Raw genomic sequence first — 27647 nt, forward strand, 5'->3', positions numbered from 1 at the left:
GATCTTAAACCTCCAGCCTCCAGAACTGTGAAAAATAAATTTCTGTTATGTAAGCCATCCAGTCTGTGCTAGTGCTATGGTAGCCATAGCAGACTAATATAAGGCCCACAGATGTTTCAAAAGTATATTCAAATTATTTGGGAATAAATTTAAATTAAGACTCCAGATTACTAGCTTTTCTTGCTAAATTGGGAAACCAAACAAATGGATGCGTTGCCACTTTATACTAGTTACTTTCTACCATGAGGTGTCAAGTGAGTCATTCTAACCAGTGATACAGGTAGCCAACTATCTGCATTACTTAGTAAATAACTTAAACAAATAATTAGATTTCAATAAAAATCCAGATTGCTGACTTTTCTTGTTGAAGTGGAAAATCTGGGATCCCTGTGCTTGCATTTCACTGAGGCAACTATCGTCAGAACTGAATGTTCACTTTGTTTTCCAGACAGGGCCCAAGATTGCTCAGTTCTCCTGTTTCTATGGGTAACCTCTAACTCACTTCATCTTCAAGATCACCTATCTGACTTCATAAGAGTCTAAATTTATGTCCCTAGTCTGCACTAAGCAAAGTTTTAGGAACGTTAATCAGTGGTTGGCTCCTTTTGTTACTGTTTACTTGATACCTCACTGGAGAAAGAAACTGGTAGAAATGGCACCAGATCATTCGAGTCACATTTACAGGGTTCCTAACAAGTAGTAATGTATGCTTTTTTCCACTGCCCTGTAAACAAGTGGAAAATAAACACAATGGTAGGGTTTTCTCCAGTAAAATTTTAGGAGTGCCCTCATTATTCCTTAAATCAAGCTAGAATCCAAGGACTAAATTAATTTTCCATTATCTAAGGAAAAAAATATAAATGGAGGGCAAGGTAAGTCCAAAGATCAAAAACATGTTCTTAAAATTCTTAAAAATATGTTTGAAACATAAGTTCTTAAATTATTATTTTTAAAAAATTAAAATAAATAGTGAGAAGGTGGGCACCAGAAAAATCTTTAAAAACTTATTCCTCCCCACAGTCAAATTTTTATTACTTAAGGCTGTTTTGTGAAAATGACCTTGGATAAAAAAAGTCTGTGAAAATAAGATTTTTTGGTCCTCTTTGTAAACAATGCTTTATACATTAAGTTCTTAAATTTTCTCCAAAACATTAATAAGAGGAATTTTGTTTTTATATTCTAGCCAATAAAGGATAGCTCAGAACAAAATAAGACATCATTGTTATATAGGTAAAATGGAAGACTGAATGATTTGGAAAACTATAAATATCTTGTTAAACATGGTTTTATCAGCTTTCTATGAAAAATTCATGGAGGAAGCTGGAAGAAGAGAAACACTCCATTAATAATGATATTAGTGATCCAGAAACAATGTCCAATATTCTATAAGAAGCTAATATTGTTTTTCTACATCATCTTAATGTCCAGACTCTCTTTTTGGCATGGAATCTGCACAACTGAGTGGACTTTATATTGTTTTATAATAGTATCAACTGATCAAAATATATATTGTTCAACCAGCAGAATCAAGTTTTTTGTATTTTCCAGAGTTCTTAAAATAGAAAGTATTCAAATATGCATTTGGGCAGTAAGTAAATGAATTTAGTGCAGATAGAGTTTGAAGGAAATAGTTGAATCATTCTGTTTTCCAGGAGTATCTGCATATCCACTTATAAAGCTGGTTTTGGTATTGCCAAACACAGACACCTGAATTCTCATAAGTCAGGAAAAGGCTAAATCTAAATCAGTTGGTGCAACTGATTCAGAAGGAAATATGGCAATACCTAACAAACTACATATACATTTATCTTTTGACTCTGCAATCACACTTTTAGGAATTTACTCAGAAAATACCCTTCTAGTAGTGTGAAAGTACTGTGGACAGCCAGCCATTAATTGCATCATTGTGTTTGAAAAATACCAGAAACAACCTAAGTGCCCCTTTATAGAAGAGTAGTTGAATAGACTCTGGCACATCCAGATAGTGAATGCAGCCTGTGAAAATGAATGAGGAAGATCTTCAAGAATTGTTCTGAATAATTTCCAGGATACACTGTTAAATGAAAAAAGCAAAGTGGAGGAGTGTATTATAGGATGTTATCCTTCATGTAAAAAAAAAAAAAAAAAAGATGGTGGATGAAAATACATCTGCCCATTAGTGCAAAAGAAATGCTGGAAGAATCAATCTGAAGCTAAAGAGACTGGTTCCCTAAGATGAGAGGAAATGGAAGAAAGAGAGATGAGAATAGAATAGCAAGGATAAAGAGGGGGTGCCTTCTCTAAGCATAACTTATACTCTAGGAATCGCAGTAATGTCTCATTCCTCAAAATAAAAAATAAAATAATCATAATAACTAAAGTTAACTAAAATGTATGTGTGTATGAGGGGGTATTCTTCAAAACTGAATATATCTTGATTACCTAACTAAATTACTAATGGCTAACAAAATCACACTGAAGGGAATGAAAAAGCAGAAGTAACCTAAGCAAATTTGGAAAAATAGTCTTTTGACTGAATGCTGTAATATCAAAGACCAAAAGAACAAATCTATTTCTCACAGGAGTGTGGTGAGCAATTCTTAAACAATTTTATGTCTATATGAGGATTAAAAAAGAGGTGAATTCATTGTAGGTGAGGGCCAGGTTTCTCGCTGTCAGATAAAAAAGCAGCAAATAAGCATAGAAGGCTATAATGAACCTTGCGGCACTGGACTGGAAACAGTAGTATCAGTTTAAACTAATGGTACATACACACACACACACACACACACACACACACACACACAGAAAGGAGGCAAGAGGGGAGAGAGAAAACACACAGATGCATATCCTGGGTTAGTAAGCATTCATATTTCCTAGATTTGTCTGTTGAGAGGCCCCAGGGGGAATGAAACTTCAGTAGCAATGAGTATACCAGCACCTAAATGTCTCTCACTAATAAAAGGAACAAAAGCCTGCTTAGTGAAGTGGTTGATTCTAGAACTGGGGTAGTGAACATATGAGATAAATGGGGAAAATCTGTAGTTCTGGAAAATGAGGAAATGCATGGAAACATATGGAGCTGTGTCAAAAGAGTTACAGGAGCCAGCCTGAAGGAACTCTTAATAGCCAAAGCTGGAATGATTTGAGGAGAATAATAGTAATAATAATGACGATAATAATAATTGTAGGATTGGATTACAATTATAGAATAAAATAAGTTCATGCCAAAGTAAATAATTGAATAAATAAATAAATGGTGGAGGGGGGAAAAGGACAACCTTTTCTTACAAAATAATTTCGATTAATACATATGAAAGGACTGAGGGAAACGAAATCATCATTAGATAATTACAGAAACAATCACTGAAGGCGATCAATGCTAAAATCAGTGAGCAAAGTTTGCAGACAAGTAGGATTTGGCATAATCTCAATTACTTCCCCTAAATTGTTCCTCGTTATAAAGAAAAAAATAGTATCTTTATCATAAAAAATATAGCAGAAAGCCTTACCAAGTGATTGAGGTTAACATCACCAGCCAATAAGACGTAACAGAATTCTATATGCGCTAACATGATGCCCTGAGAAGAATACATCATTTCCTTGGAATTCTTGCCAAAAATGTATAACCTCAATCTCGAGAAAACATCAAACACAAATTGAGGGACATTCTGCAAAATAACTGATCACCAGCTACTATCAAGGTCATGAAGGACAAGGAAAGACAAGGTTGTAGAATGGAAGAGATCAAGGAGACACGACAATTAAATTCAAGGAATGTTACTGGATTGGATCCTTGAGAGAAGTAAGAAATAAGTGGAAAAAATGGATGAAATTAGACTAATGTCTATGCTTTAATGAATGGTATCACACCACATTAAAATTCATTCTTTAATAATTGTGGGATATATATTTTATACATATAATAATGTATATATTATGTAAGCTCTTCATTGCATTAGAGGAAGCTGGTCAAAGTATAGACAGCAAATCTTTCTGCCATTTTTTGCCACTTTTCTATAAATCTAGAATAATTTTACAATAATGTTGCATCTTTTGCTGTATAATTTACATGCACTGTTTTTACTGCATAGCCAACACTGAAAAACATTAGTATGCCTTCTTGTTTAAAAAGGTGTTTTGTTTTGTCTCTCTCTTACCTTCCTTCCTTCAAGGAACTTGAGTGCTGTGCCAATATTAGCAACAGCATGGATCCGCTTCATACGGCGTCCTTGTTCACAAGGCTATAAACAGGAAGGAATAGGAATAAATAAAAATGCACACATTAAAAAGATAATTATGAAATCTATTTAAATGGATTAAAATATATTCAAAGAATATTCAAGAACAATATTATTCAATTTCTATAAAAGTTAGTAGACACACAAAGGAGCATTATCCCCACAGCACTTGGAAGGTGTACTAATTTACTCAACAAAGACTCATTCCCAACTTATCTGTTGGTGCATGTGCCTGTCAGGTTTCTGTATGCCAAGAGCAGAAGTCTGCAAAATTCCCATGCCATCTATTGAGACCGTCCCTCCTATATGTTAGGAAACATTTATATGAAAACTGCTCTTGGTACATGTGTGGGAGCCAGAGATATATGGGAAATCTCTACACTTTCCTCTCGATTTTGTAGTAAACCTAAAACTCCTTTAAAAAAAAAAAAGTCTTTAAAAAAAGACTTGGTCACACACCATTTCTTTTTTCAGTCATACTAACATGAAAGGTTACTGAGAATATCAGTAACACTTCTTGTTTCAAATGACCAAAATACATGGCGCATAAGAGCCATGGTTAAAAAGGAAGATTGCCAGGAATGAAAATGGTATTCACACACTCGCATGTCTGGTACAAGGACACTCTAACTGACTTGCATTTGCATTATTAAAATGCATTAGGTGCTTTCTGTGTGCCACAATATTAGCTCTAAAACTCAAAATAGTTTCAATAAAGTAGATATCATTAGCCTCCTTTACATATATGGGAAATAAATGGATAAGTGTGGTGAAGTAATTCTCCGTGGTTGCGTAGTTGGTAACATGGTCTCTCCTCTGTGACACCAGAACTCTAAATAATCTTCCACTAAAACTCAAAACTGCCTATCTTTTATATTCTAATTATAGTGTACCAGGTAATGATTTTTATAATATGACTCTAAACAAATATTTAAATAGAAAATGAGCTATTTTACTTTTTATTTATTCTCTCCTTGGAAACCCCTGTTAAGCATGACAGTCTCACTGTTGATCCACAAATGGCCCACTTAGTTATTTCATGAGTTAACTTTTATAATGTATGAAGCACCTATAAATCTTCCAACTAAGATGAGGCCAGGGCCTAGAAATTAAGTACAAAAGCCACACCCCTCAATACCATCACCATCTATTTCATCCTCCTGCCTTTCTCTACCCATGGCAACCATTATAAAATCCAGTCCAATGCTTTCCTTTTTATATAGATTCATTTCATTTATATTCACTTATGAAAAGTATTTATTTTAGTCTTTAATTTTATATATAGGATATCATAATATTAATCTTTTGAGGCTTACTTTCCCATCTAATACTGTGTTGCTGAGATTCATCCATGTTCTTGCTGTCACTGTATTTCATTCATTTTGACAGCTCTTTGCCATTTTTCAATGAAATCTGGGTTATTTTCAGGTTATTACTTTTTTATTATTTTCAGGTTATTTCTATTGTGACCTATGCTGATAGAAAATCGATGTACATCCCATGTTTGGTACAAGTATAAGGAGTTTTCCTTGGTTGTAAACCTAAGAGTGAAACTGCTGGGTCAGAGGGAATGTGACTTTGAACTTCTAACGTAAGGCCAAACTTTTCCAGAGTGTTTGCACTTCTTTCCACTCTTGTCAGCAATGCAAGAATAATCCTATGGATGCATATCTTGTCCAACACTTGATTTTGACAGATATTAAAATTTTTTTTTCACTTGAATGTATTGTAGCATGGTCTTTTCACTGAGGTCTTCATTTACATTTCACTGATCAACAATGATATCAACATGTCTTCCTCTTAATCTCTGACAATGTCTGTTTCTTTTGCAAAAATGCCCCCTTCACGTCTCTTACCCCGGTTTTCCTTGAGTGTTTGTACTGTTGATGTTTTGAAAATGTACCTTCTGTATTCTTGCCATAATCTTTTCTTAATTTTTTTTACTTCATGTATTGTGAATATTTTTGACCCATTTTTTTAAAAGATTTTATTGATTTATTCATGAGACACAGAGAGAGGCAGAGACACAGACAGAGGGAGAAGCAGGCTTCCATGCAGGGAGCCTGTCATGGGACTCCAGGATCCAGGTCTCCAGGATCACACCCCGGCCTGAAGGCGGCGCTAAACCACTGAGCCACCGGACTGCCCTCTTTGACCCATTTTTAACTTCTTTTGTCATTTTCTTTAAAGGTTTTTAATTTTAAGATATCTTTAATTCTAATACAGTCAAATGTAGCAATCTTTTATAGTCAATATTTTATGCCTTACTATTTTTCCCTATTCAAATGTCTAAAAGATATTCACCCATATTTTCTACTAAGAACTTAAAGTGTTTTTGCCAGTAGGTTCTACTCCATGTATATTTGATTTTTGCATAGGTCATGAGATAAGGATTCAATTTCATCTTTTTATATTAGGATACACTTTTTTCTATTTTATTTATCGAACAGTCTCTCCTCCCATCCTCTGATCTGATAGCCACTTCTGACATATATCAATGTTCCATTCATGCCTTGATCTGTTTCTGACCCTACTGCATTTGTCAGTATGTCTATACTTGCACCAATACCACACTGTCTTAAGTGATGTAACTTCACTGTAAGGCTTGATATCTAGTGAGGCAAATACCATGTGGATGTACCCTGGCAAAGTGAGCAAGTTACAAACATCTATTGTATTGTCCCTCTCAAGTTTGCATCTATTTTTAATACAACTTAATCTGCCCTAATACAGTTATCATCCCTACCAGGCTACAAGGTCTTACAAGGCTCTGACCATATCTCATTTACCTTTGTCTTCCTTAGAGGGCATAAGGTAGTGTCTTATCCATAACAGAACTCCAGAAATGTTAGCTGAACGGATATTCAGTGGATAATACCAAGCTCAGTTGCAGATTTGAGTTCTATTCTAAGTATATGATCAATGACTAGTAAAGTTACTTAGTAAATATTCAGGGCTTTTTGATGCTCCAGATTTCCTAAAAGTACCCAGTGTGCATTTTTTTGCAAGCTTATTTTCTTCATAAATACTTTATTGAAATATAATGACAAAAAACATTATATTAGTTTCAGGTATACAGATTAATGATTCAGTATTTACATACATTGCAAAATGATGAGAACAGTAAGTCTATTTATCATACACAGAATTTTTTTTCTCATGATGACAACTTTCAAGATCTACTGTCTTAGCAACTTTCAAATATGTAATAAAATATTATCAATTGTAATCACTATGCTGTACATGACTTACTTATTCTATAACTAGAGGTTTTGTACCTCTTGATCCCTCTCATCTGTTTGGCCTACGCCCACCCTTCTCCCCTCTGGCAATTGCCAATCTGTTCTCTTATCTATGAGTTTTGTTTTATTATTTGCTTTGTTTTTTAGAATCTACAAATAAGTGAAATCATAGAATATTTGTCTTCCTCTGTCTTATTTAATTTAGCATAATATCCTGAATGTCTGTTTGTGTTGTTGCAAATGGCAAGATTTCATTCTTTTTCATGGCTGAGTAGTATTCCATTATATATATATATATATATATATATATATATATATATATATATATATATAATATATCCATTATATATTCTTTATCCATTCATCAATTGATAGACGCTCAAGTTGTTTCCATGTCTTGGCTATTGCAAATCAAACTGCAATGAGCATAAGTTTGCATATATCCTTTTGAATTGGTGTTTTGTTTTCTTTTATTGTGTACTTTTAAGTGGATTGTTAGGCTTCTCCCTAATGCAAAATGTTAAGGAGTTTTTTAAAGAGAAGGTTAACAAAATGGATAAGAAATAAGTTTCTCGGGGCAGCCCGGGCAGCTCAGTGGTTTAGCACCACCTTCAGCCCAGGGAGTGATCCTAGAGACCCGGGTTCGAGTCCCACATCAGGCTCCCTGCATGGAGCCTGCTTCTCCCTCTCCCTATGTCTCTGTTTCTCTCTGTGTCTCTCATGAATAAATAAATAAAATCTTAAAAAAAAAAAAGAAAGAAGTTTCTCTGCAGTCCTTTAAACTCTATTCATATTGCTACTATTATATCTAATTTTTCAATGGCAATTTGTAATATTCTTTAAAAGAATCCTAAGTGCAAATTAAATTTAGTGTTTCTACGTTTATGTACAATTAAAGATATATAATCATTGATCCATTTAATAAAGAGTAATGTTCCACAAGTAATAACCAAAGAATGTGCAGAAATCTAAGAACAGTAATTAAAAAACTAAAAATATTCTGTCTTTAAATATAATCATAGAGATTTCTCAAGAGATGCTGGCAGTGCAAAGGCATTAAGCCTTTTGGCCACATCTCCCAGATGATCATGGTCAGAGTCAGAGGCCCAGACTATGTGAACCCTAATGCTAAGCATAGTGTTCTTAATAGAATTATACCTATGAGATATTCTAGAATTCCTGAATAGTGTTAACATTCCTGAGGGAAATGTTCTTACCCACATTCTCCCTTTGAAAGCTCTAAAAGAACACATAGGATATTCATTCCCTCAAATGATGCTTTTCATGTTAATGTGGTCATTACAATAACGATATCTACAAAATTTAAATAACCATTTCCAAGGTTTATTTATTTGTAATTTCAGAGTAATCTAATTTTATGTAATTCAGAATCTTGACGGGCTCAATATAAATAAATAATAAAGGTTAAATTGGAAATTGTCCTTGTATGTCTGTTTTCTTATCTGATACTTAAGAATGCTAAAATTCTTAAAATCTCTTCTAGCTCTTCTTCAAGGTCTTATAACTCTATGTCTGAACAAGTATGGCACTTAAACAGAAGAAGGACTCTTATGTCAAAATATTTGCTTTTTTTAGAATTGTCTAGCTTGACAATCAAATGCCCATCAAGGTTTCTGTACCCTATTGGTCAAGTACACTGGCAAAATTATATTGATATAGCATGGTATACTTCTTTAATACACAACTGAATTAGAACAAAGGTTCCTTTAGCTTTCTAGTAAATAGCTTAATTCAGGAGGATATACAAAGGATGGACAATTATATCTGGAGATTGGGGCTATATATATCTTAAGTCAATGACTCCCACATTTGAGTGCGAATTCAGTTTATTTAGCTCATGCATATACTTGCATATTCCAAATTAGCTTTTCATATGTGTTTTGTTTAATTTCCCCCAAACAGACCCTGAGATAAGGCCTTGGGTGTGTGCAGTTTACTGGGGAAATGACTTCAGGTAGCAAGAGTGAGGAGAGGCAGGAAAAAAGAGGCCCACTGTGAGGAACTGGGCCTCAATCCTGCTGGGGACCCAAGCACTCTGAGATATGTGTAAAATATGTCACAGAATTGTCCCTCCTACAATGGTAAGCTGGAACATTTATTCATGGATTCCCATCTCCATTGGTTGAGAGAGGGACCATTAATCCTTCCACACGTCAGGGCTGCCTTGAGCAACTTGTGCCTTTGATAAAAGCCATGAAGATGGAATCCTGGAGACTTGTTAACAGTATTTGAAGCAAGATGCTGCTACAGTCTACAGTAATGCCCCCACTGTCGGAAATCTCACTTGCTGAAGTTGGAGGCAAGCTAAGATGGCAGAAGGGGCACTGAAAGCATCCACTATAATAAGAATCCAATTAGATTTACACAAAATTATTATCAGTTTACAATTTTCCAGCAAATTCTTTCACTATTTGGAAGCTATTTGGAAGACTCTGCACAAAATTAACTGAAAAATGGTGTTTAGGCAAAAACGCTTAAAAAAAAAACTCAATTATCCAAGTATGAATGATTGGTAACTATTGTCAAGAAGGAACAGATAAAGAAAAAAATAAGTACTCTCAATTTTGGCCTCTGTGTCTAGCATGTCATACAACATTTTGAAGATTATTTTCTGAGTATCTTTTTGTAATTACAGTAAACATCATTTATAGGTAATTCATCTTTGCAAACTACTTACCTTTCTCCTACTCTGAATTAACAAAACATAGGCCAGAAAAACAAAATATAGATCTTCCTCAATTTACAATGGGATTATTTCCTGATAAACTCATTGTAAGTTGGAAATACTGCAAATCAAAAATGCATTTAATATGCCTAACCTGTCAAACATCACATCTTAGCCTAACTCACCTTAAATGTGTTCAGACCACTTACATTAGCCTACACTTACACAAAATCATCTAACAGAAAGCCTGTGTTATAATGAAGTGTTCACTATTTCATATAATTTATTCAATATTGTACTGAAAGTGAGAAACAGAATGGCTATGTGGGCACAGAAGGATTTTAAGTGTATCAGCTCTTTACCTCATGATCATGATTCCTTGCCACTGCCTAGCATCACAAAAGAGGATCATCCTGTGTGTCATTAGCCCAGGAAAAGATCCAAATTCAAAATTGCAAGTATGGTTTTTACTGAATGTGTATTGCTTTCACATCATCATGAAGTCAAAAAGCCATGAAGTCAAACCACTGTAAGTTGGAGACTGGTGATACTTTATTAAGTAATGTGGAAACATATATTCTGTAGTTCACTATCAATGTGCTTTTTCATTCTACTGGTTCCACTGCTCCTAAAAATAAGCTGTTCCTGTGACAAATGACTGACTATGGAGGATGTCCACAAGTGCATGAAGAATGTCACGCTGATTTCAAACTTAATTTTCAACAAACAACTACATAAACAATGCACAGTTATGGACCAACAATCCTTTCCAAATGGAAAGCAAATGCTATAAAATGAGGTAGTGGTAATCTGCAAATAATCTTCCTGGATACTACCCAGAAGCAGTAATTAAACATGACAGATTACTGATGAGGTTTTTTACTTTGCCTTCTAAGGTAGCTACTACTATATATAGTGTTTCAGATCCACTAAAGTTGTGTAGGAATTAGAAAGGAAAGATATTCCCTGCTCCCAGAAGTGATGACTGATAGGCTAGTGTTTCTAGTGTATTACCAACTATAAAAAGAGAACTTTTGTTTTATAGGGACAGTACCCTTTATGCTCCCAACTCCCAAACCCCCAAATTCCACAAGGGAACAGTGACAAATCTGGTCACAGGAAAAGTCCTTACCAATTTCTGCCCGGACAGAACCTCCAGAAGCGCAAGCAGCTTAACACCATCTTTCATGTCTTCAAAAAGATCATCTACCACCAGTGGGGGTTTCCGCTATAAGATTAAAAAATGAATAAAATGAATAAAATTGAATGAATGCAAAAAAAATGCTTCCATCTCTCTCTTATACCTTTGCTACTCATTCTGGTGAAATTTCTAAATACCTAAATTCTTTTGGATATGATTGGCAACTACCAATTATAGGAGAAAATCCTCTGAAGATAAACTTACTCAAAAACCAGAGATTTAACACTTGGGTTTTCACATATACACTAGCTTCTTTCTAGAAAGGAATTTTTATCAAGGGTCAAAAAGATGGTACGGAATAAGAGAAGGAAAAGAGGTCACAATCAACATAAAAGATAAGAAAGACATTAACACAGGGCCTAAACAGGGAAGAGGAGGTGCCCCAACCAGTGGGTGAGCACATTACCAGGGCTTACTCAAGGTAGGCATTTTCACAGCCTATTCTTGCCACAGCAATCTCCTTGCCTCAGTGGCCAGCTGTGTGAGCTCTGCTAGGACAACCAAGGTTGCAGATTTAATCTCCTGTGGGTTAGCTGGCCATGTTCTGTTTCATGGCCTGGCAATCTAGCACAGCTTTCTCACAATGTGGCACTGAGCCCAGAGAATGGTAAGCATAAGATTACGGACTCATCAGTGCAAATCCATCACCACTTCTAGAAAAATAAGTCAAAGCCCATTTTCAATTCATGGAAGGTCTTTTATTTTTTTTTCATAAAGATCACTAAAATATCTAATATATTGGGGTTCGTCAAACCTTGAATTAAGGTCTATCTTAGCTCAGAAGAAAGGAAAGAAGTGATAATGCTCATGTTCTCCGTCAGTGGAAGATCAGTGTCCTCAGATTTCTCACAGAACAAGAATTTTTTCATTTATTACCTGGGTTCAAGGCCTACAGTTTTCTGGTTCTCACTGAATCATGTTAAAAGCCTAAAGCTATATTTCTGACTATATTCAATTGTCTTTCTTTCTAAAAAAGAAAGAAGAAAGGAAAAGTTCTATGAAAGATATTTAATAACCAAATGTTTTATTGAAATATGACTTTTTTCTCTACCCACTGATATGGAGCATTTACATTTCTCCTATGACTGCATGAATTACGTCCTCTGAATGGCACAATCCTAATTTTAAATGCATTTTCTCTCTTTATAAAATGAACAGCTGAATACATTTTGTTCTCATGTTGTGAAATACATGTTCAAAAATAATAGAGTTTTCATTTTCAAGCATTCTCTTTTATATTTCACTATTCATACTTTTTATAATTAATATAGCAAAAATGTAATAATGACTTAATATTCTAAACATATAGATAAAATTATTAGTGAGCTACAATGAAAACTATTCCGTGTGACAAGAATAAAAATTATTGCATTAGTTATATTTAATCATTAAAAATATGGCCTGTTTATCATTGAAAATGATAATTGAAAACTTAATAATATAAATGCAGTGTAACAATGAGGAAAAAGTTAATAAATGTGATATATTCAATGAACAGATGCAAGTGAAGTTTTTTTTATATTGCATTAACCTGAAAATATGTAAAGAAAATGAAACAAAGCAGGGAATTTTCTTGAAATAACAAAAATTCCAAGAAATTTGACACACACAAAAGTCACATTCATCCATCCATTCTTCCTTTTTTAAAAAGATTTATTTATTTATTTATTTATTTATTTATTTATTTATTTAAGAGAGATCATGCACATGAGAGGGGGTGGAGCAGCAGAGGGAAAGGAACTGAGTCTCAAGCTGACTCCACACTGAACCCAGGGCTCCATCTCACAACCCTGATATCATGACTTAAGCCAGCACCAAGAGCTGGATGCTCAACCACCTGAGCCACCCAGGCTCCCCTATTCTGCCTTTAAACAGCAACTCGTGTCTGCCACTTTGAAGAACATTTTCTCGTGACCCCCCTTCTACTTCTGATGTTCCTCGAATCTATTGGTGCCCCACAGTCTTCCTTTCCATCAAGCTGCTCCTGCACATGCTCGTGGACACAGCCATCAGGTCAGTAGTGATCATTGAGCAATTCAACTCATTAATCTCTGTGCTGACCGCTGGTACCAACCTCTCCTTGATCTGTTCCTCTCCAAACCTCTTTTATCAGCCTGCCTGGTTCCCAAGCCTCTTTTCCTTCTCTCTTTCTCCTTTCTTTCTGACTGTGGCCATCACAAACTCAACCTGACTCCTCTGTTCTTCACAAAATGTTGTAGGATAGACATGACTCTTGAATCCTTCTGTCCAGGTAAATGTTCTCTTTTAAACATTGTTGAGCCCATGACAGGCACTCAATATTATATCATTGGCTGAATGACTGACTGGATGAATGAATAAATGCAGTTTTCTAATATATATATATATATATATATATATATATATATTTATATATAATGCCTTTATATATAGAATATATTTATTTATATATAATGCATACTATAATATATATAATTATATATGTATACTTATACATAATTGTATATTTATTATATATAATTATATATTCATTATATATATAATTATATATATTATATATACATATATATAGTGCCTATATCAATGGCTTTTAAAATGTGGTACATATATAATAAGTAAAGAAAAATGTTCTCCAGGTTTTAGGTAATCAGACTGCAACACAACACAAACATAGAAGTATCTTGTTTTTGAATGTCTTATTCACAGTACGAGCTCATTAAGTATTTGTTGAAGGTATGAATTAAGGTTCCAGTCTGCATGATAAAGAAGAGTGGATGGTTTTTATTTCAAGAACACATATCTAGAACACCCTCACTTTTCCTCTTTCTCCACTTAGTAAATTCTTGCTCAATTTTCATGACTCAGCTCATAGTTAATCTTGTTTAGTTTTCCAACTAGAATTAAACCACTACTTTTGCCCTAAGTACATTGTTCAGATTAGAATGATCATGTTACATTACAGTTAGTTATTTACAAATCTGTGTCCCCAGAAATTCAGATCATGGGGTTTCTTGAAGATAAAGAAGACGTTATATATATTATTATATACCTAATACCAGGCACAGTGCTTAGCAGTAGCTGGCAATAACATGTAAATGGTGAGTGAATCACACTCAACAGAGATATGTGATGCTTATTTGCAAATATCTTTGGGAATCTTAGAGATGCACATAAGTAAAGTCATGATGCAGAATTTCTCTTTTTATAATAAATATGAGTTGCTTCTGGAATTTTTCCACCAGTGCATTCCTGCACAAAGTAAAGAGATGTAGACCAATGTCTATTACTAGTCCAAATAGAAATTGGGAGAAAATATTTCTTCTTAAAATAAAAATGTTTTAAAAATGTTTATATCAATTTAATTTGTAATGCACAAATATTGTATTTGCAACACACTGAATTACAGGACCAAGCATTATGTAACCAATTCTTTACTTAACTAATTCTTTACTTAATACCTCAACTAGTAAAAGAGGGGGAAAATAGACTTCTGGCTACTTTACTGCAAAGAGCTGGCAAAAATGAATACTAGAGAATGATCTTCATATTTCTATAAGCTCTATCCAATCACATGTAATGTAAATACTGTGCAAAGTCAACAAAACACTTATCAAAAATTATATGAGAAAAAAATGTTCTAGTATTAGTGGACAAGATTTGTTACCCCTTTTTGTATAAATAATTGTTTACATATAGTAAAGGGTCAACTACAGAAGACCTTTAATATTGTGACTATATCACAATTATTTTTTGGAACAATGTTTTAATAAAAAGATCTGTCAGCTAAAATGTCCTTCCTATTATATATATAAATACTTACAGCACCAATCTGATTACTCTGACAGGATTAAGGTGCCAAAAGAAAGAGTTAGGAATGAAGGTAACTAATTGGAACCTGACTTAATTGAAAATAAAGATAATGTGGTTTTGTGCCCATTGCCCCCCAATTTGCAGTTTTTGTTTTTTATTTATGATAGTCACAGAGAGAGAGAGAGAGCTAGAGACATAGGCAGAGGGAGAAGCAGGCTCCATGCACCGGGAGCCTGACGTGGGATTCGATCCCGAGTCTCCAGGATTGCGCCCTGGGCCAAAGGCAGGCGCCAAACCGCTGTGCCACCCAGGGATCCCCCAATTTGCAGTTTTAAGCACTACTGAATGAGGAAAAATTATAGAGGAAGACAAACCATGAGACACTCTTAACTATGGGGAACAAACAGGGTTGCTGGAGGGGAGGTGGTGGAGGGATGGGGTTGCTGGGTAATGGGCACTAAGGAGGGCACGTGATGTGATGAGCACTAGGTGTTATACTATATTTGGCAAATTGAATTTAAATAAAAAATCTATCAGGCACTTTTCAAAACCACAATTATAATAATAATTGTTGTTATTAATTATTTATTATTAATATTATTATGGTCAATCACGCTTAGATATTCTGTAATGGAACCAAAATATATTCATGCTGAATCTGAGGTTGTTCAAAGAATAGAACTTCCCGATGGCATCATAGTGGGAGAGGGAGATAGAGATGGGACAGAGAACAGAGAAAGAGGTACTTAAATTCTGTGGCTGCTCCTATCGGTTCTCCCCAACGAGGTTGAAACTTTAAATTCTGGCTCTAAGATGACTGCCTTGGTCTAAAAGGCCCTAGAAACGCAGAGAAGCTGCACATGCCTCTGTGCTTGGCTTCAGCCTTGGGAGTTAACTCATGAGTGAAACAGACTTCACAGAGCTTTTTTTTTTTTTTCTCTATTTCTTCTCCTTTATTTTTGCTATGTAGCTCCTTTAATGACACCTAATTAGATTTAAAGTTCATCCTTGATCTTTATGGAATGAGAAAGTACGGGTATCTTAGACATAATTTTTGCTGGCCATTCCCTCTAATTGGGGAAAATAACCTATTTTCTAACATTGTGTGTGTGCGTACATGCATGCGAATATCTTGTGTCACTTTACTAATCTATAAGCATCAGTACATATTCAAGCCTTATCTACCATCAATTTTCATATTTATTCATGGAAGGATGGCCATGTTTCCTCTGCCACATATTGATTTTATGCTCCTAGAAACAATTATGTTACTTAGAGGAAAAAAGGAATACGAATATAATTTTGATGAAAAAAGATATCAGACATAACCATTTAGATCATGGGGCTATAATTAAAATTATATGTGAAATTAAAATTTTTGGTGCATGAAGTAAATATGATAGTCACATTACAGACTACATATATGAATTCTAAAATTTACTAGATGATTCTGTGGCTTAGGTATTTATACATTTTAATTTAATAGATATTTTAAATAGCAGTGACAGAGGAAAAAGAGAAGAAAAAAGGTAAGAAAGAATGAATAATGTATTGTTGAACATCTCAATGTATCAAGCACTATCCTGAGGGCTTGTACATGTTATCTCATGTAATATTCATAACCACCACCCATGGCATTATCATTTCCTCTTTTAAAGCAAGGAATCTGAATCTCAGAGAGGTTCAACCATTGGCCTAGATCACACCCCTCGTAACTGATTAGATTTGAGCCAAGGTTTAGTATACTTTGATACTGTTAGATAGGAAGCTTAGTATACAAAATACAAGTATTAACCAATTTTTCCTGAATAATACACAAACTTATAAATATTTTTATTTAATATCAATATGGAAAGTATTAACTAATCAGTTGAAGTGCCTCCCATTCTACTAGAAACAACTTATTAACAAAGAGCTATTTTAAATGAATAGATATAAGAAAGACTAAATAGTAATAACAGAAGTATTATGTATATAAATACATATTGGCATAGACAATAGTTGGCCTAATTCACACCATGTCATGTCCCCTAGTGGATATGTTTGTGCTAAAGCCCTATCTTTTGTTATGTGAATGATCTGAATTGCACTCCTCACATTCTCTGCTTGGATCCAGAAGTTGCCTGTAGTCAAGCTGTCACATGGCAATGACCCAAATGCAATTGTCACTAGGTCCTGCTATTGAGGACCCAAAAACCACTTGCCTCGATCTTTCTCAAGATTGGGTCAGTCAGTATGCCAAGGTTCCTCAAGACCATCCTCAGCTCTACAACACAATAGAAGGACCCACAGGACTCAGAAGAGCTATTATATACATAATTAAAATTTGTTATAGTGAACGGACACATTAATATCAGCAAAGGAGCAAAGCTCATAAAGCAGGGTGCAGAAGAAACCATGTATAAATTTCCAGGGATGAATGACCTGTTTCAGGACATGTCTATTTTTTCCCATAATGGTGTGTGATGATGGTATGGGTGAAGTGTCACCTGCCAGAAAAGCACACTTGAGCCCCAGTGCCTGAGTTTTTATTTGTAGTCTGTCACTTAGGCATACAAAGCTTGCAGAACAAACCTCAGCTACTTGAACTCCAGCCCTTCCCCTGTCCTAGATCCCCCAGAAAAAAACAGATAGGTGTTCAGTATAAAACGCATTGTTAAACCGATCTCATCAAAGTGGTACAGCACGGCCCAAAGTTTAGGCATTCAAAACACTCCTATCAGGCAAACTACTCCAAGTGTTCTGAGGTTATCTCTCAGAAGCCACTCAAGGACCATTCCTAAAAACAAGTCTTTATTTACAATGTATAGAATTTGAGCAACCCAAGCCTGTTGAGCTAACCTTTTCCTGCCTGGTCAGAATGCACCTTTCAATAGATTTCACTTATTAGTTAAATAATTTAAAATGATTTTATTTACTTGCAACAAAATAAAGCACAACTAACATGTGGGTCTATTTTGTTATTACTTTGTAAACACTGTCTGAGTGTAAGAGTTTATATTTTAGTGACCTTCTACTCCTACTCCATGATGAGATCCACATAAGTGACCAAAAATAAATCTATGCTATTTTAATGAGAGTATGCATTTTCAGGGGAACCTAATTGTATATGATGTGAAAAGATCTTTTATAACCTTTTGATCAATTGATACTTGTAAGTGATGAAGGCAGACACAGCTGAATGTTGTTGATAAACAAATAAATAAAGCCATTTCACATGGACACCTGTATGGCTATATCCAAAAATAACAAAAACGGCAATAAACTAAAAAAAATTTTACCATTTTTAACTTTGCATTAAAAGGATGACCATATGCACATCAATTAAGGTGAAAGAAGCATTGGGCATTAGATTGCATTCAGAAATGTAGAAGAGTACAAATTTACTTCGAAACATTACTAGCATATCATTACTTCATCAACAGATAGCTACACATCTTCTAGAATCTTACAGTTCCTTAGCCTCAAACATCACACAGCTATCAAGGAGATTTACAGCATACAGGATTTACTCTTGAACAAATAAAAGGGCAAAATCTGTTTCACGCTGGGACCAACCCAGGTCTTCATTTATTATCATGACTTTTAATCTCAGACAGTTGGACAGTCTTTTACTGAATGCTTTTCTGCTCAGGGAAAGAACTCTCAAAATATTTCATGACACACACAAAAAAAGTTACAGCATTTTACCTTAAAATACTAAGTACATATCCTAGGGTTTAAAATTTGTGATTACTGGATATCCACTGGTACCAATAAAACTAAATTAGAGAAGGCCTAAAGTAAATGCACATGGCACAGATTACGCTTTACTCCAACTGAGACACACATACACTGTTGAGCATTGTCAGGCTTGCTGAAATTGAAACAATAATCATGGCCTAAAATATTCTCAAAATGACCTTCTGCACAGGCTGTAGAGAGGTCCCAAGGCAAAGACAGATTCTCAAGGTGTACTGTACTCTGTGCACCCTTAAAACCTTTGTATACAGAATGACCCATCACCTCCAGAGCCAGACAAACCACAATCTCTGGTTTCCATAAGTTTCAGGCAGGAACTATTTCACAGGCTGAAGGACAGTATACAGGGAAAAATCCCATCCCAGAATCAGTCTGCAGGGTTCACATTCTCTGATGGTTATCTGATGGGTGGGAGCAGCACGCTAAACAACAGGAACAGAGAGGAGAGTGGGAAGGGAAGAGGGGTTGACCAGCAGATGTGAAGTGAGTTACCTCCCTAAAGATTGGCTAAGAGCCGACCACACTAAAATGTCTAAAAATGCCAAAGTACCCTTAGACCAGAGCAGTAAAATCATGATTACAACCACCAGCAGAAGCCACATAAAATTAATTCAATGTCTAAAAGTTTTGTCATCTTATTTAGAAAATCTAATCAGATGTTCCCAATATGTCCAGAAACAAGATGAAGTAATTAAAAATTTTATGTGTAATCTGGTTCTCTTTCATTGCCTTCATAAAAATACTATTGCGATTATTTTCCACCTCTACTTGTCAAAGGTGAGAAGACAATTCCCATTCTTTTTTATTTCCTATGATAGCATAATCATTTCCACTTCCTTAATCACTTAATTTAATTCCAAATACACATCCCAAAGGCAATGGCTACTTTTTCAGCCCAAGTTTTAATCTGCTTGGAAAACTTTGCTCTTCACAATTTTCATGTGTAATAAAATTATTTTCACTATATAGCATAAAAGAATCACTCTACCCTTAAGTTATTTGTTTTATTCAGTACAAAGTTGGGGTTATCTGCTACTCTTCTCCTTTGCTCATATACCATAGCTTCTCCATCAACAAATCTTGGTGGCTTTATCTTCAAAACTCATCCAGAATCCATTCGCTTCTCACCACCTCTGCTGCTTACTTACCTTTGTCTAAGACACCAGGGTCTTGCCTAGATGACTTCAATGGTTCCTAACTTAAATCTCTCCTTGTGGCCGTGCCCCTCTTCAGTCTATTCTCAACAGAACAGCTTATTTGCCCTCTTTACCGTCCATCTTCCCCATTAAGATATAAGCACCATAATGCAAGGATTCTTTCTTCTGTTTTGTTCACTGTTACATTCTCAGTACCTAGAACATTGCCAAGTAGATAAACATCATCTTAAAATATTTAATGAGGGCCCCTGGGTCGTTCAGTCAGATGAGCATCTGTCCAATTCTTGGTTTAGACTCAGGTCATAATCTTGAGGTCCTAGAATCAAGGCCGCATCAGGCTCTATGCTCAGCATGGAAGTCTACTTATCTCTCTCCCTCTGCTCCTCCCTCTGCACAAACACCCTCTCTTTCTCTCTCTAAAATAAATAAATATTGGGGTGTTTGGGTGACTCAGTCAGTTAAAGGTTCGGCCTTCAGCTCAGGTCATGATCCCAGAGTCCTGGAATTGAGCCCTTCCCCCTCCATTAGGCTCCTTGCTCAGTGGGGAGTCTGCTTCTCCCTCTGCCCCTGTGCTCTCACTCTCTCACTCACTCTCAAGTAAGTAAAATCTTTTTTAAAAATTAAAAATAGGGATCCTTGGGTGGTCCAGTGGTTTGGTGCCTGCCTTTGGCCCAGGGCGCGGTCCTGGAGACCCAGGATCGAATCCCACGTTGGGCTTCCGGTGCATGGAGCCTGCTTCTCCCTCTGCCTGTGTCTCTGCCTCTCTCTCTCTCTCTCTCTCTCTGTCTCTCTCTCTGACTATCGTAGATAAATAAAAAAAAATAAAAATTAAAAAAAATTAAAAATAAATAAAACATTTCTTAAAATGTGAGAAAAATATTTAATGAATAAATGTGAATAAATAAAGTATATGTCTAAAAAAAGAACCTTTAACAAATATTATCAAATGTTTATTAACCTACATAATCTTTACTAGATCTATATCTACATTATCAATGAATTAATAATTCTATTAATAAATTAGTAAAGGCTATTTTTTAAGTGATGATTTTCCTTTGTAACTTTTTAGTTACCTATTTGGAAATAGTGAATTTAGCAATATGTTTAGTATTATCAAACTAAAGTGGCTTTAGAAAATAACTGAAGAATGACTAGGGGGTGAATTATTATATTTTCCTTTTCCTTTTTGCTTCTTTTTGTCATCCTAGTTCACTAATAGTCCCACTAGAGTTTGTACAAGGAAATGCTTGGAAGTAAAATGCAATCATGGAAGTGTTTCTATATTATCTTTTAGTACTGTTGATGGAAAGATAAAGAAGTGAGCAGCCACAAAAGAGATACTTTATGACTCTGAAGATGTCAGAGTCATCATTAGTATAGTTTATTAAAAGAAAACATGAAAAATCAAAAGTGTTCCTTCCAAAGAGTGTATGAATCTAACATATTATTAAAACAGAATGTTTAATGGAATATATTATGCATTGAATTGTGCCCATTCTCCCCCAAGATATGTGGACATTTTAAACCCCCGTACTTCAGAGTGTGATCTTATTTGGAAACAGGATCTTTGGAGAGGTAATCAAGTTAAAATAATCAAGGTGGGTCCTTATCCAATATGACTAGTATCCTTGTATAAAGGGGAAATTTGGACACAGACACAGGCAGACACAGACACAGGATCTAGACTAATAGAGCTGCAAGCCAAGGACTGTGAGGTATTTCAGGTCACTCTCAGAAGCTAGAGAAAAGCCAGGGTGGATTCAGAGTGTTAGGAGAGCATGGCTGTCTAGCCTTGAGGACACCAAGACAACAAATTTCCCATTTTAGGCTACCCAGTATGTGGTACTTTGTTATGATAACTTTGGCAACTGAATACAGAATACAGTAATGTTTTATGATTCTTTTTAAAAATTCTTCTAAAAAGTGAGGAGATGCTCATTCCATGCCCAAGTTTATCCAAAAGACATTGTATTTTAAATATTTAGTGCCCATCCTTAATACCCCATAGCTCTAAGACTAAGATAGAGAAAGGTTTGTTTTTTGCATATTGAAAGAGCAGCTCCATTTATAGGAACACTAAACAATGATTCTTTGAGACCTATTTATTTTTCCCTAAGGACTTAATGCCAAACCATATACTTACTTTACAGCAAATACCATAAAGATTGGATCAAGGGGATTTAAATACAAATATAACATTCTATTCCATTTAATGAAATGAGAGAAAAATGTGAAATTACACAATTTTGAAACCAATGGCAATGTCAAGATTGCTTACACTATCTTTTGCTAATTAAAAATGTAAAATTTTGTGAAATTTTTTGACAAATGCATCTTTAAGTTGTTCCCTTTGGGGGCCGAGGTAGCACTATAGGATTACTATAGCCTAGGGATCTTGCATAAAGTTCAGGAGCTTGTTAAGATATATCAATTTTAAAATGTGAAAGAACCAACACCTTTTTAACCTTCAACTTTTAAAGTATTTATCCCAACATAAATTCTTTACTAGAAAATGAAGACCATTCAATTGGATCTAAAAAACATGGTAACCATTAGGTAGGAATTTCCTCAAATTCAAGTCCATATCATCTCTGCCTTCCTCTCTCACTCCATCCCAAATTCAGGCATATCTACACTCATCCTTCCCATTCCCTCTAGTCTCAGAGAATGGGAGGTGTCCCTCCTCTGGTACAAATTTACATTGTTCTACTTGTGCTCTTGATTTTCTCTCCCACCTTGATTCCTTGAGAGCCTTAACTTTCATTCCTTTCTTTTGTAGTTTCTCCTCCTCTACTAATTTTTGATCATTCCTTTCAACAGACACACATTTAAAATTCCCCTTTATTAAAATAGCTCTTGGGATGCCTGGGTGGCTCAGTCAGTTAAGTGTCTACCTTCAGCTCAGGTCACAATCCCAGGGTCCTGGGATGGAGCCCTGCACTGGGTCCCCTGCTCAGCAGGGAGTCTGCCTCTGTCCCTCCACCTGCTTGTGCTCCCTCCCTCTCTCTCTCTCTCTCTCTCTAATAAATAAAAATCTGAAGAAAAAAAAACCAGATCCTATGTTCTATTTTAGCTGATACTTTATCTCATGAACATGTTATGTGCATTCAGTATCCTAATATCCTTACCTCTCGTTTACTCATCAGTCTGATTTCTGTTATAACATGGCTACTCCCTATGATGGTCAATGACTTCCTAACTGTCAAATCAAATGGGTTTATCTCTAGTAATTTCTGTGTCTAAAACTGGACTACTAGATATTCCCCAAGTTTGTTGTATTCTCTCTGTGAATGATCTCAATCATTTGCTCATGTCAGAAATCTAGATATCATTCTTGACTCTTTCTTCTCCAAGTTTCTAATTACTGAATCTACTCCTACATATCTTTCAGTATGGCTATTTTTATTCTACTCCACCTCTAATGTTACTTGTTTCTGTTCTAATTTATGACAGAGAAAGATACAGAGAGAGACAGAGATGTTTAGGGCCAGGGTGATCATTTAATTCTCCTGCCTAAGATTCTTTAATGTCTCCCACTCCCCAGAACACAGTCCAAGTTCTCTTAATGACTGGCCTTTGACCAATGTTGCCAACCCACTCCTGGAACCATATTGTCAGGTATTCTGAACTTCCATTTCCTTTACTGTACCACGTTATTTCTTATCTCTTAACTTAAAAAAAAAAAAAAGCCATTGGTTCCTTCTTGGTACCAAACCCAAAGGCATTCCTCAGGCCCTAGCTTAAATGTTCCTTTCTCTGAAAGTTTATTCTGACACCTTCCATGAGATTTCCCCTGTGTTTGGTTGAGCTTGCCATGTGTTCTCTGACACGTTGCACTTCCCCTCTCATGCCATACACATCACACACTTTGCTCTAATTGTTTGTCTCTTCTGTGAGACTATATCAGTTCCAAGATGGCATGGACAATTGGTTTATTTACCACTGAGTCTACAACCCCTAGCACATTATAGGTGCTTAAAAAGTATCCACTGCATAAATAGAAACAAATGGACCATGAGAATATACAACATGATGGTTAATGCCCAAATTTAAGAGGCCTGGGATTGAAATCTGGTTTCGTCTACTTGTTATGTGACCTTAATTTATTAATTAATTCTAAGCTTCAGGATCATAATCTGTAAAATGGTGAAAATAATACTTTATATTTGATTCTTGTAGTGAAGGTTAAATAAAAGACAAAGTTGCTAAAGCAGAGTAACTGGCACATGGTAAAAGTTCAATAAATCAATTTTAAAATATTTTTAGTGATAAGATGCTAGAACTGTGTCAGGACCTAACTTTGAAAAAACAGTACTTGAAATAAATATTGGTCTAATTAAAAAACAAATGCTTTCTTTCCTTTTTTTATTTTTATTTTTTATTTTTATTGGTGTTCAATTTACCAACATACAGAATAACCCCCAGTGCCCGTCACCCAATCACTCCCACCCCCCGCCCTCCTCCCCTTCTACCACCCCTAGTTCGTTTCCCAGAGTTAGCAGTCTTTACGTTATGTCTCCCTTTCTGAGCCCTCTGCAAGAAATCAAAAGGCTTTCTTTCCATAATAGGGTAAACAGAAAAGAAAGATTCAGTTATTTTCCTGAAAAGGAAGAAAATGATAGAGTCCATGTCTGATGAAACCCCATTACTGAAAAGAACTATCAGGTATATAAAATAAATGTAACCCATTAATTTTTGTTAAAATTATATTACATTATATTGACAATTTGTGATTTGTAATGTTTTATGTATCTGCAGAAGCATAAGGACTTCAATTTGAAAACAGAGCAAACATAAAAAAAAGAACTGATAATTATATCGACAAGTTTGAAAAAATCTACATCTGTGTACTAAAAATGGCACAAAACACATATACACAGAAGATTCTTGGGGTTTTTTCCTACTTCAGTAAGATTTTTGCTTAAGAAAAGTATTTTTTTGAAAACAGATTGCTCTTATTTGCACCCTATCTCTTCATAGGGCTGTCAAAATATTTGTAAAGAATTGATACAATCGAATAGAATGCCATCAGTAAAAGAGCTTATTATTTTACTTAATTAGAAGTAAATAGTTTGTCAATTTGCAACTGAGGAAAGCAGCCAAGAATGAAATTAAAATTTTCCCATTAAAAGCCCTCCCCAAATTCATCTCCATGAAAAATCTTTTGAACATCTCCTAATGTACCTAAGATTGAATGATCTTAGGAGAGAAAAATCAATTTTTCTATTTATCAATTCAACATTCCAGCTTTTTTGTTTGTTTTTGCAACATTTCAGCTTTTAAAACCTGACACAACCTAATTTTGATGCCATTTCTATAAATACTCAATTTCCAAAGAAAATTTTGAGAAGAGATATAAATTTTCTTTCTAAATAATGAATCTTTTAAATTGTCCTTTAAAATAAAAGTTTTATTCTTTTAGTTTCCTTAAAAATTTTAAAGAAGGCACTGTAGTAGCAAGATTTTATCATGGAATTTAGGATGAAATGGTTTACCATTCCAGTTTAAATCCACAAACATTCCCATGACTACTGTGCAAAAGCTCTTAGACAACTGAGATCTGCCAAATATTTACAACTTACATTCTAGAAAAAAATGGAAACTCTTTTTTTTCCCTGCCAATTTAGCACTTTTCTCCTTTCTTGTTCTTAGAGATAAAACAACTTGGCATGTTATGTAGCATAAGAAATAAGTGAATTAAGACTAGTATCATGATTACTAGTGTAACAAATATTTTGACATGGGTCATTTTCTTACCTTTATTCATAGGTGTCAACAGAAAATTATAGGGAGAAAACAGTCAAGGAATAAAATGCATTTTAACTCTTTTAAGTGGTTTGGTTCTGAGATTATCTGAAATGATCCCAAAGCACAGAGCTATATATTACAGGGATTACCAGACAATGAAATGAAGTCCTCATGCCAGGATTGAGTTCCAATCTTTATATTATACATCTGGAAGAAACTCTCATGTGCTTCAAGCCAGATCTCAAAGTGAATTTGGGGCCAGTTATGGACTGAATGTTTATGTGTCTACCAAATCCTTGGTGAAGTCTTAACCCTCCAGTAGGATAGCTTTGGGAAGTTATTAGATGTACATGAGATCATGAGGTGATGCCCGCATGATGAGACTAGTGTCCTTATAAGAAGATGAAGAGAAACAGAGTTCTCTTCTCTCCCTCTCTCTCTCTCTCCCCCCTCCCTCTCCCTCTCCTTCTCCCTCTCCCTCCCTCCCTCCCTCCCTCCCTCCCTCCCTTTCTCTCTCTCTCTCTCTCTCTCTCTCTCTCTCTCTCTTATTCCCTCTCTCTGCCATGTGAGGACACAGCCAGCAGGGTCCTAATTTTACCAGGAATCAACTTGGACAGCACCTTGATCTTGGGATGTCTCAGGCTTTCAGAACTATGAGGAATAAATGTTTGTTCTTTAAGTCTCCCAGTCTACTGTAGACATATTTTGTTAGAACAGCCTAAGCTGACTAACACAGGGTCTAAATTTGTTGAGTATTTGTTGGACAAAGTAAACAAGCAGACATACAAACAACACATCAAACCAGATTCAATCTGACCCAACAAATTAAAGGGTACCCAATCCTTTCAAAGCTGACAGTAATTATGTTTCCGTCCTGGGGGTAGAATATTCCTGAGTTATAGGATAAACCTCTGCCTTGGTTATTTAATAAGCAAGAAGCAAAAGGAAATGTTGGTTTGAGAAAGCTCTGGGGGTAATAAAAAAAAAACACATGTTGAGACAGATCAAGTTGCTTATTGGTGAATTATTTTTTCCGTTGAAAAATGTTTTTATCCTGAGTACTTGGGACTTCCCTGTGAATGAAAGCCTGGGTATTGCTGATAAGTGATTGTGAGCTGAGGACCAAAAATTCATGAAGCTTTCATAGGAAACTTAGTAAGACTCCAGGCCTAACATAAACTTCCATGAAGCTCAGCTGACTTTGGGTGTACACATACACCTGTGTCTATGTATGTGTGCATATGCATGCCTGTTGTCCATGTCCATAGGTGCTAGAGTGATGGAACCAAGCACACTCAAGCATCACAGAATGGCTCTGAGAACAAGTTTTCCAATGGAGGCAGTTAAAAAAATGACACAATGTCCTCGTCCAGAGGCCAGATCAAAGATATGAAGTTGACCTTTTCTTTTTGCAAGTGGAATATCATCATTCTCATCTTGGAAGTAAGTGAGCACACTTCAATGGAGGGGGAAGGGTGTGTTTCCATTTCAATTTGGGCATACATGTAAAGATGACCTCAATGAGACTGTGAAGCCCAGGATATGCAGGTTGCATGTGTTTTTATAGGGATAGGATATAGGCAGAAAGAGATAGACGAAGATGAGAAGGAGGATATTAAGATAGAGACAGAAATGGGGTTGAGTGGTATAACAGAGTAGGAGCTGGGGTGGGAGAAAGAAATGGTATAGGGATAGGGAAGGGGTTGGAGGAAGAATGAGAAAGATAGGGCTGGAAATGAAAACTCAAATAAGGGATAAAGTTGGGCAAAAGATGGGAGAGAGAGAAATGAGTAAGAAATCATGTGCTTAGCTGCTAAGACAAATGCAGACAAAAACTGACTCTATAGCTATCCTAAAAACTCT

The 27647-nt window shown here is 35.4% G+C and overlaps 1 protein-coding gene across 13 annotated transcripts in view; it reads right to left on the reverse strand.

The window, feature by feature from the left end:
• The window catches only part of SYNE1 (spectrin repeat containing nuclear envelope protein 1), a 448999-nt gene that overhangs the window by 334176 nt on the left and 87176 nt on the right, over positions 1 to 27647 (reverse strand). For all 13 annotated transcript variants that reach the window (XM_077897071.1, XM_077897049.1, XM_077897055.1 and 10 more), the window contains exons 4-5: positions 11281 to 11376; positions 4140 to 4223 (exon numbers count right to left, since the gene is read on the reverse strand). In XM_077897071.1, the coding sequence (XP_077753197.1) occupies positions 4140 to 4223; positions 11281 to 11376 (180 nt within the window). The remainder of the gene's footprint in view (positions 1 to 4139; positions 4224 to 11280; positions 11377 to 27647) is intronic.

This window comes from Canis aureus, chromosome 1, assembly GCF_053574225.1.
Source record: "Canis aureus isolate CA01 chromosome 1, VMU_Caureus_v.1.0, whole genome shotgun sequence".
In the NCBI taxonomy this organism is placed as follows: Eukaryota; Metazoa; Chordata; class Mammalia; order Carnivora; family Canidae; genus Canis; species Canis aureus.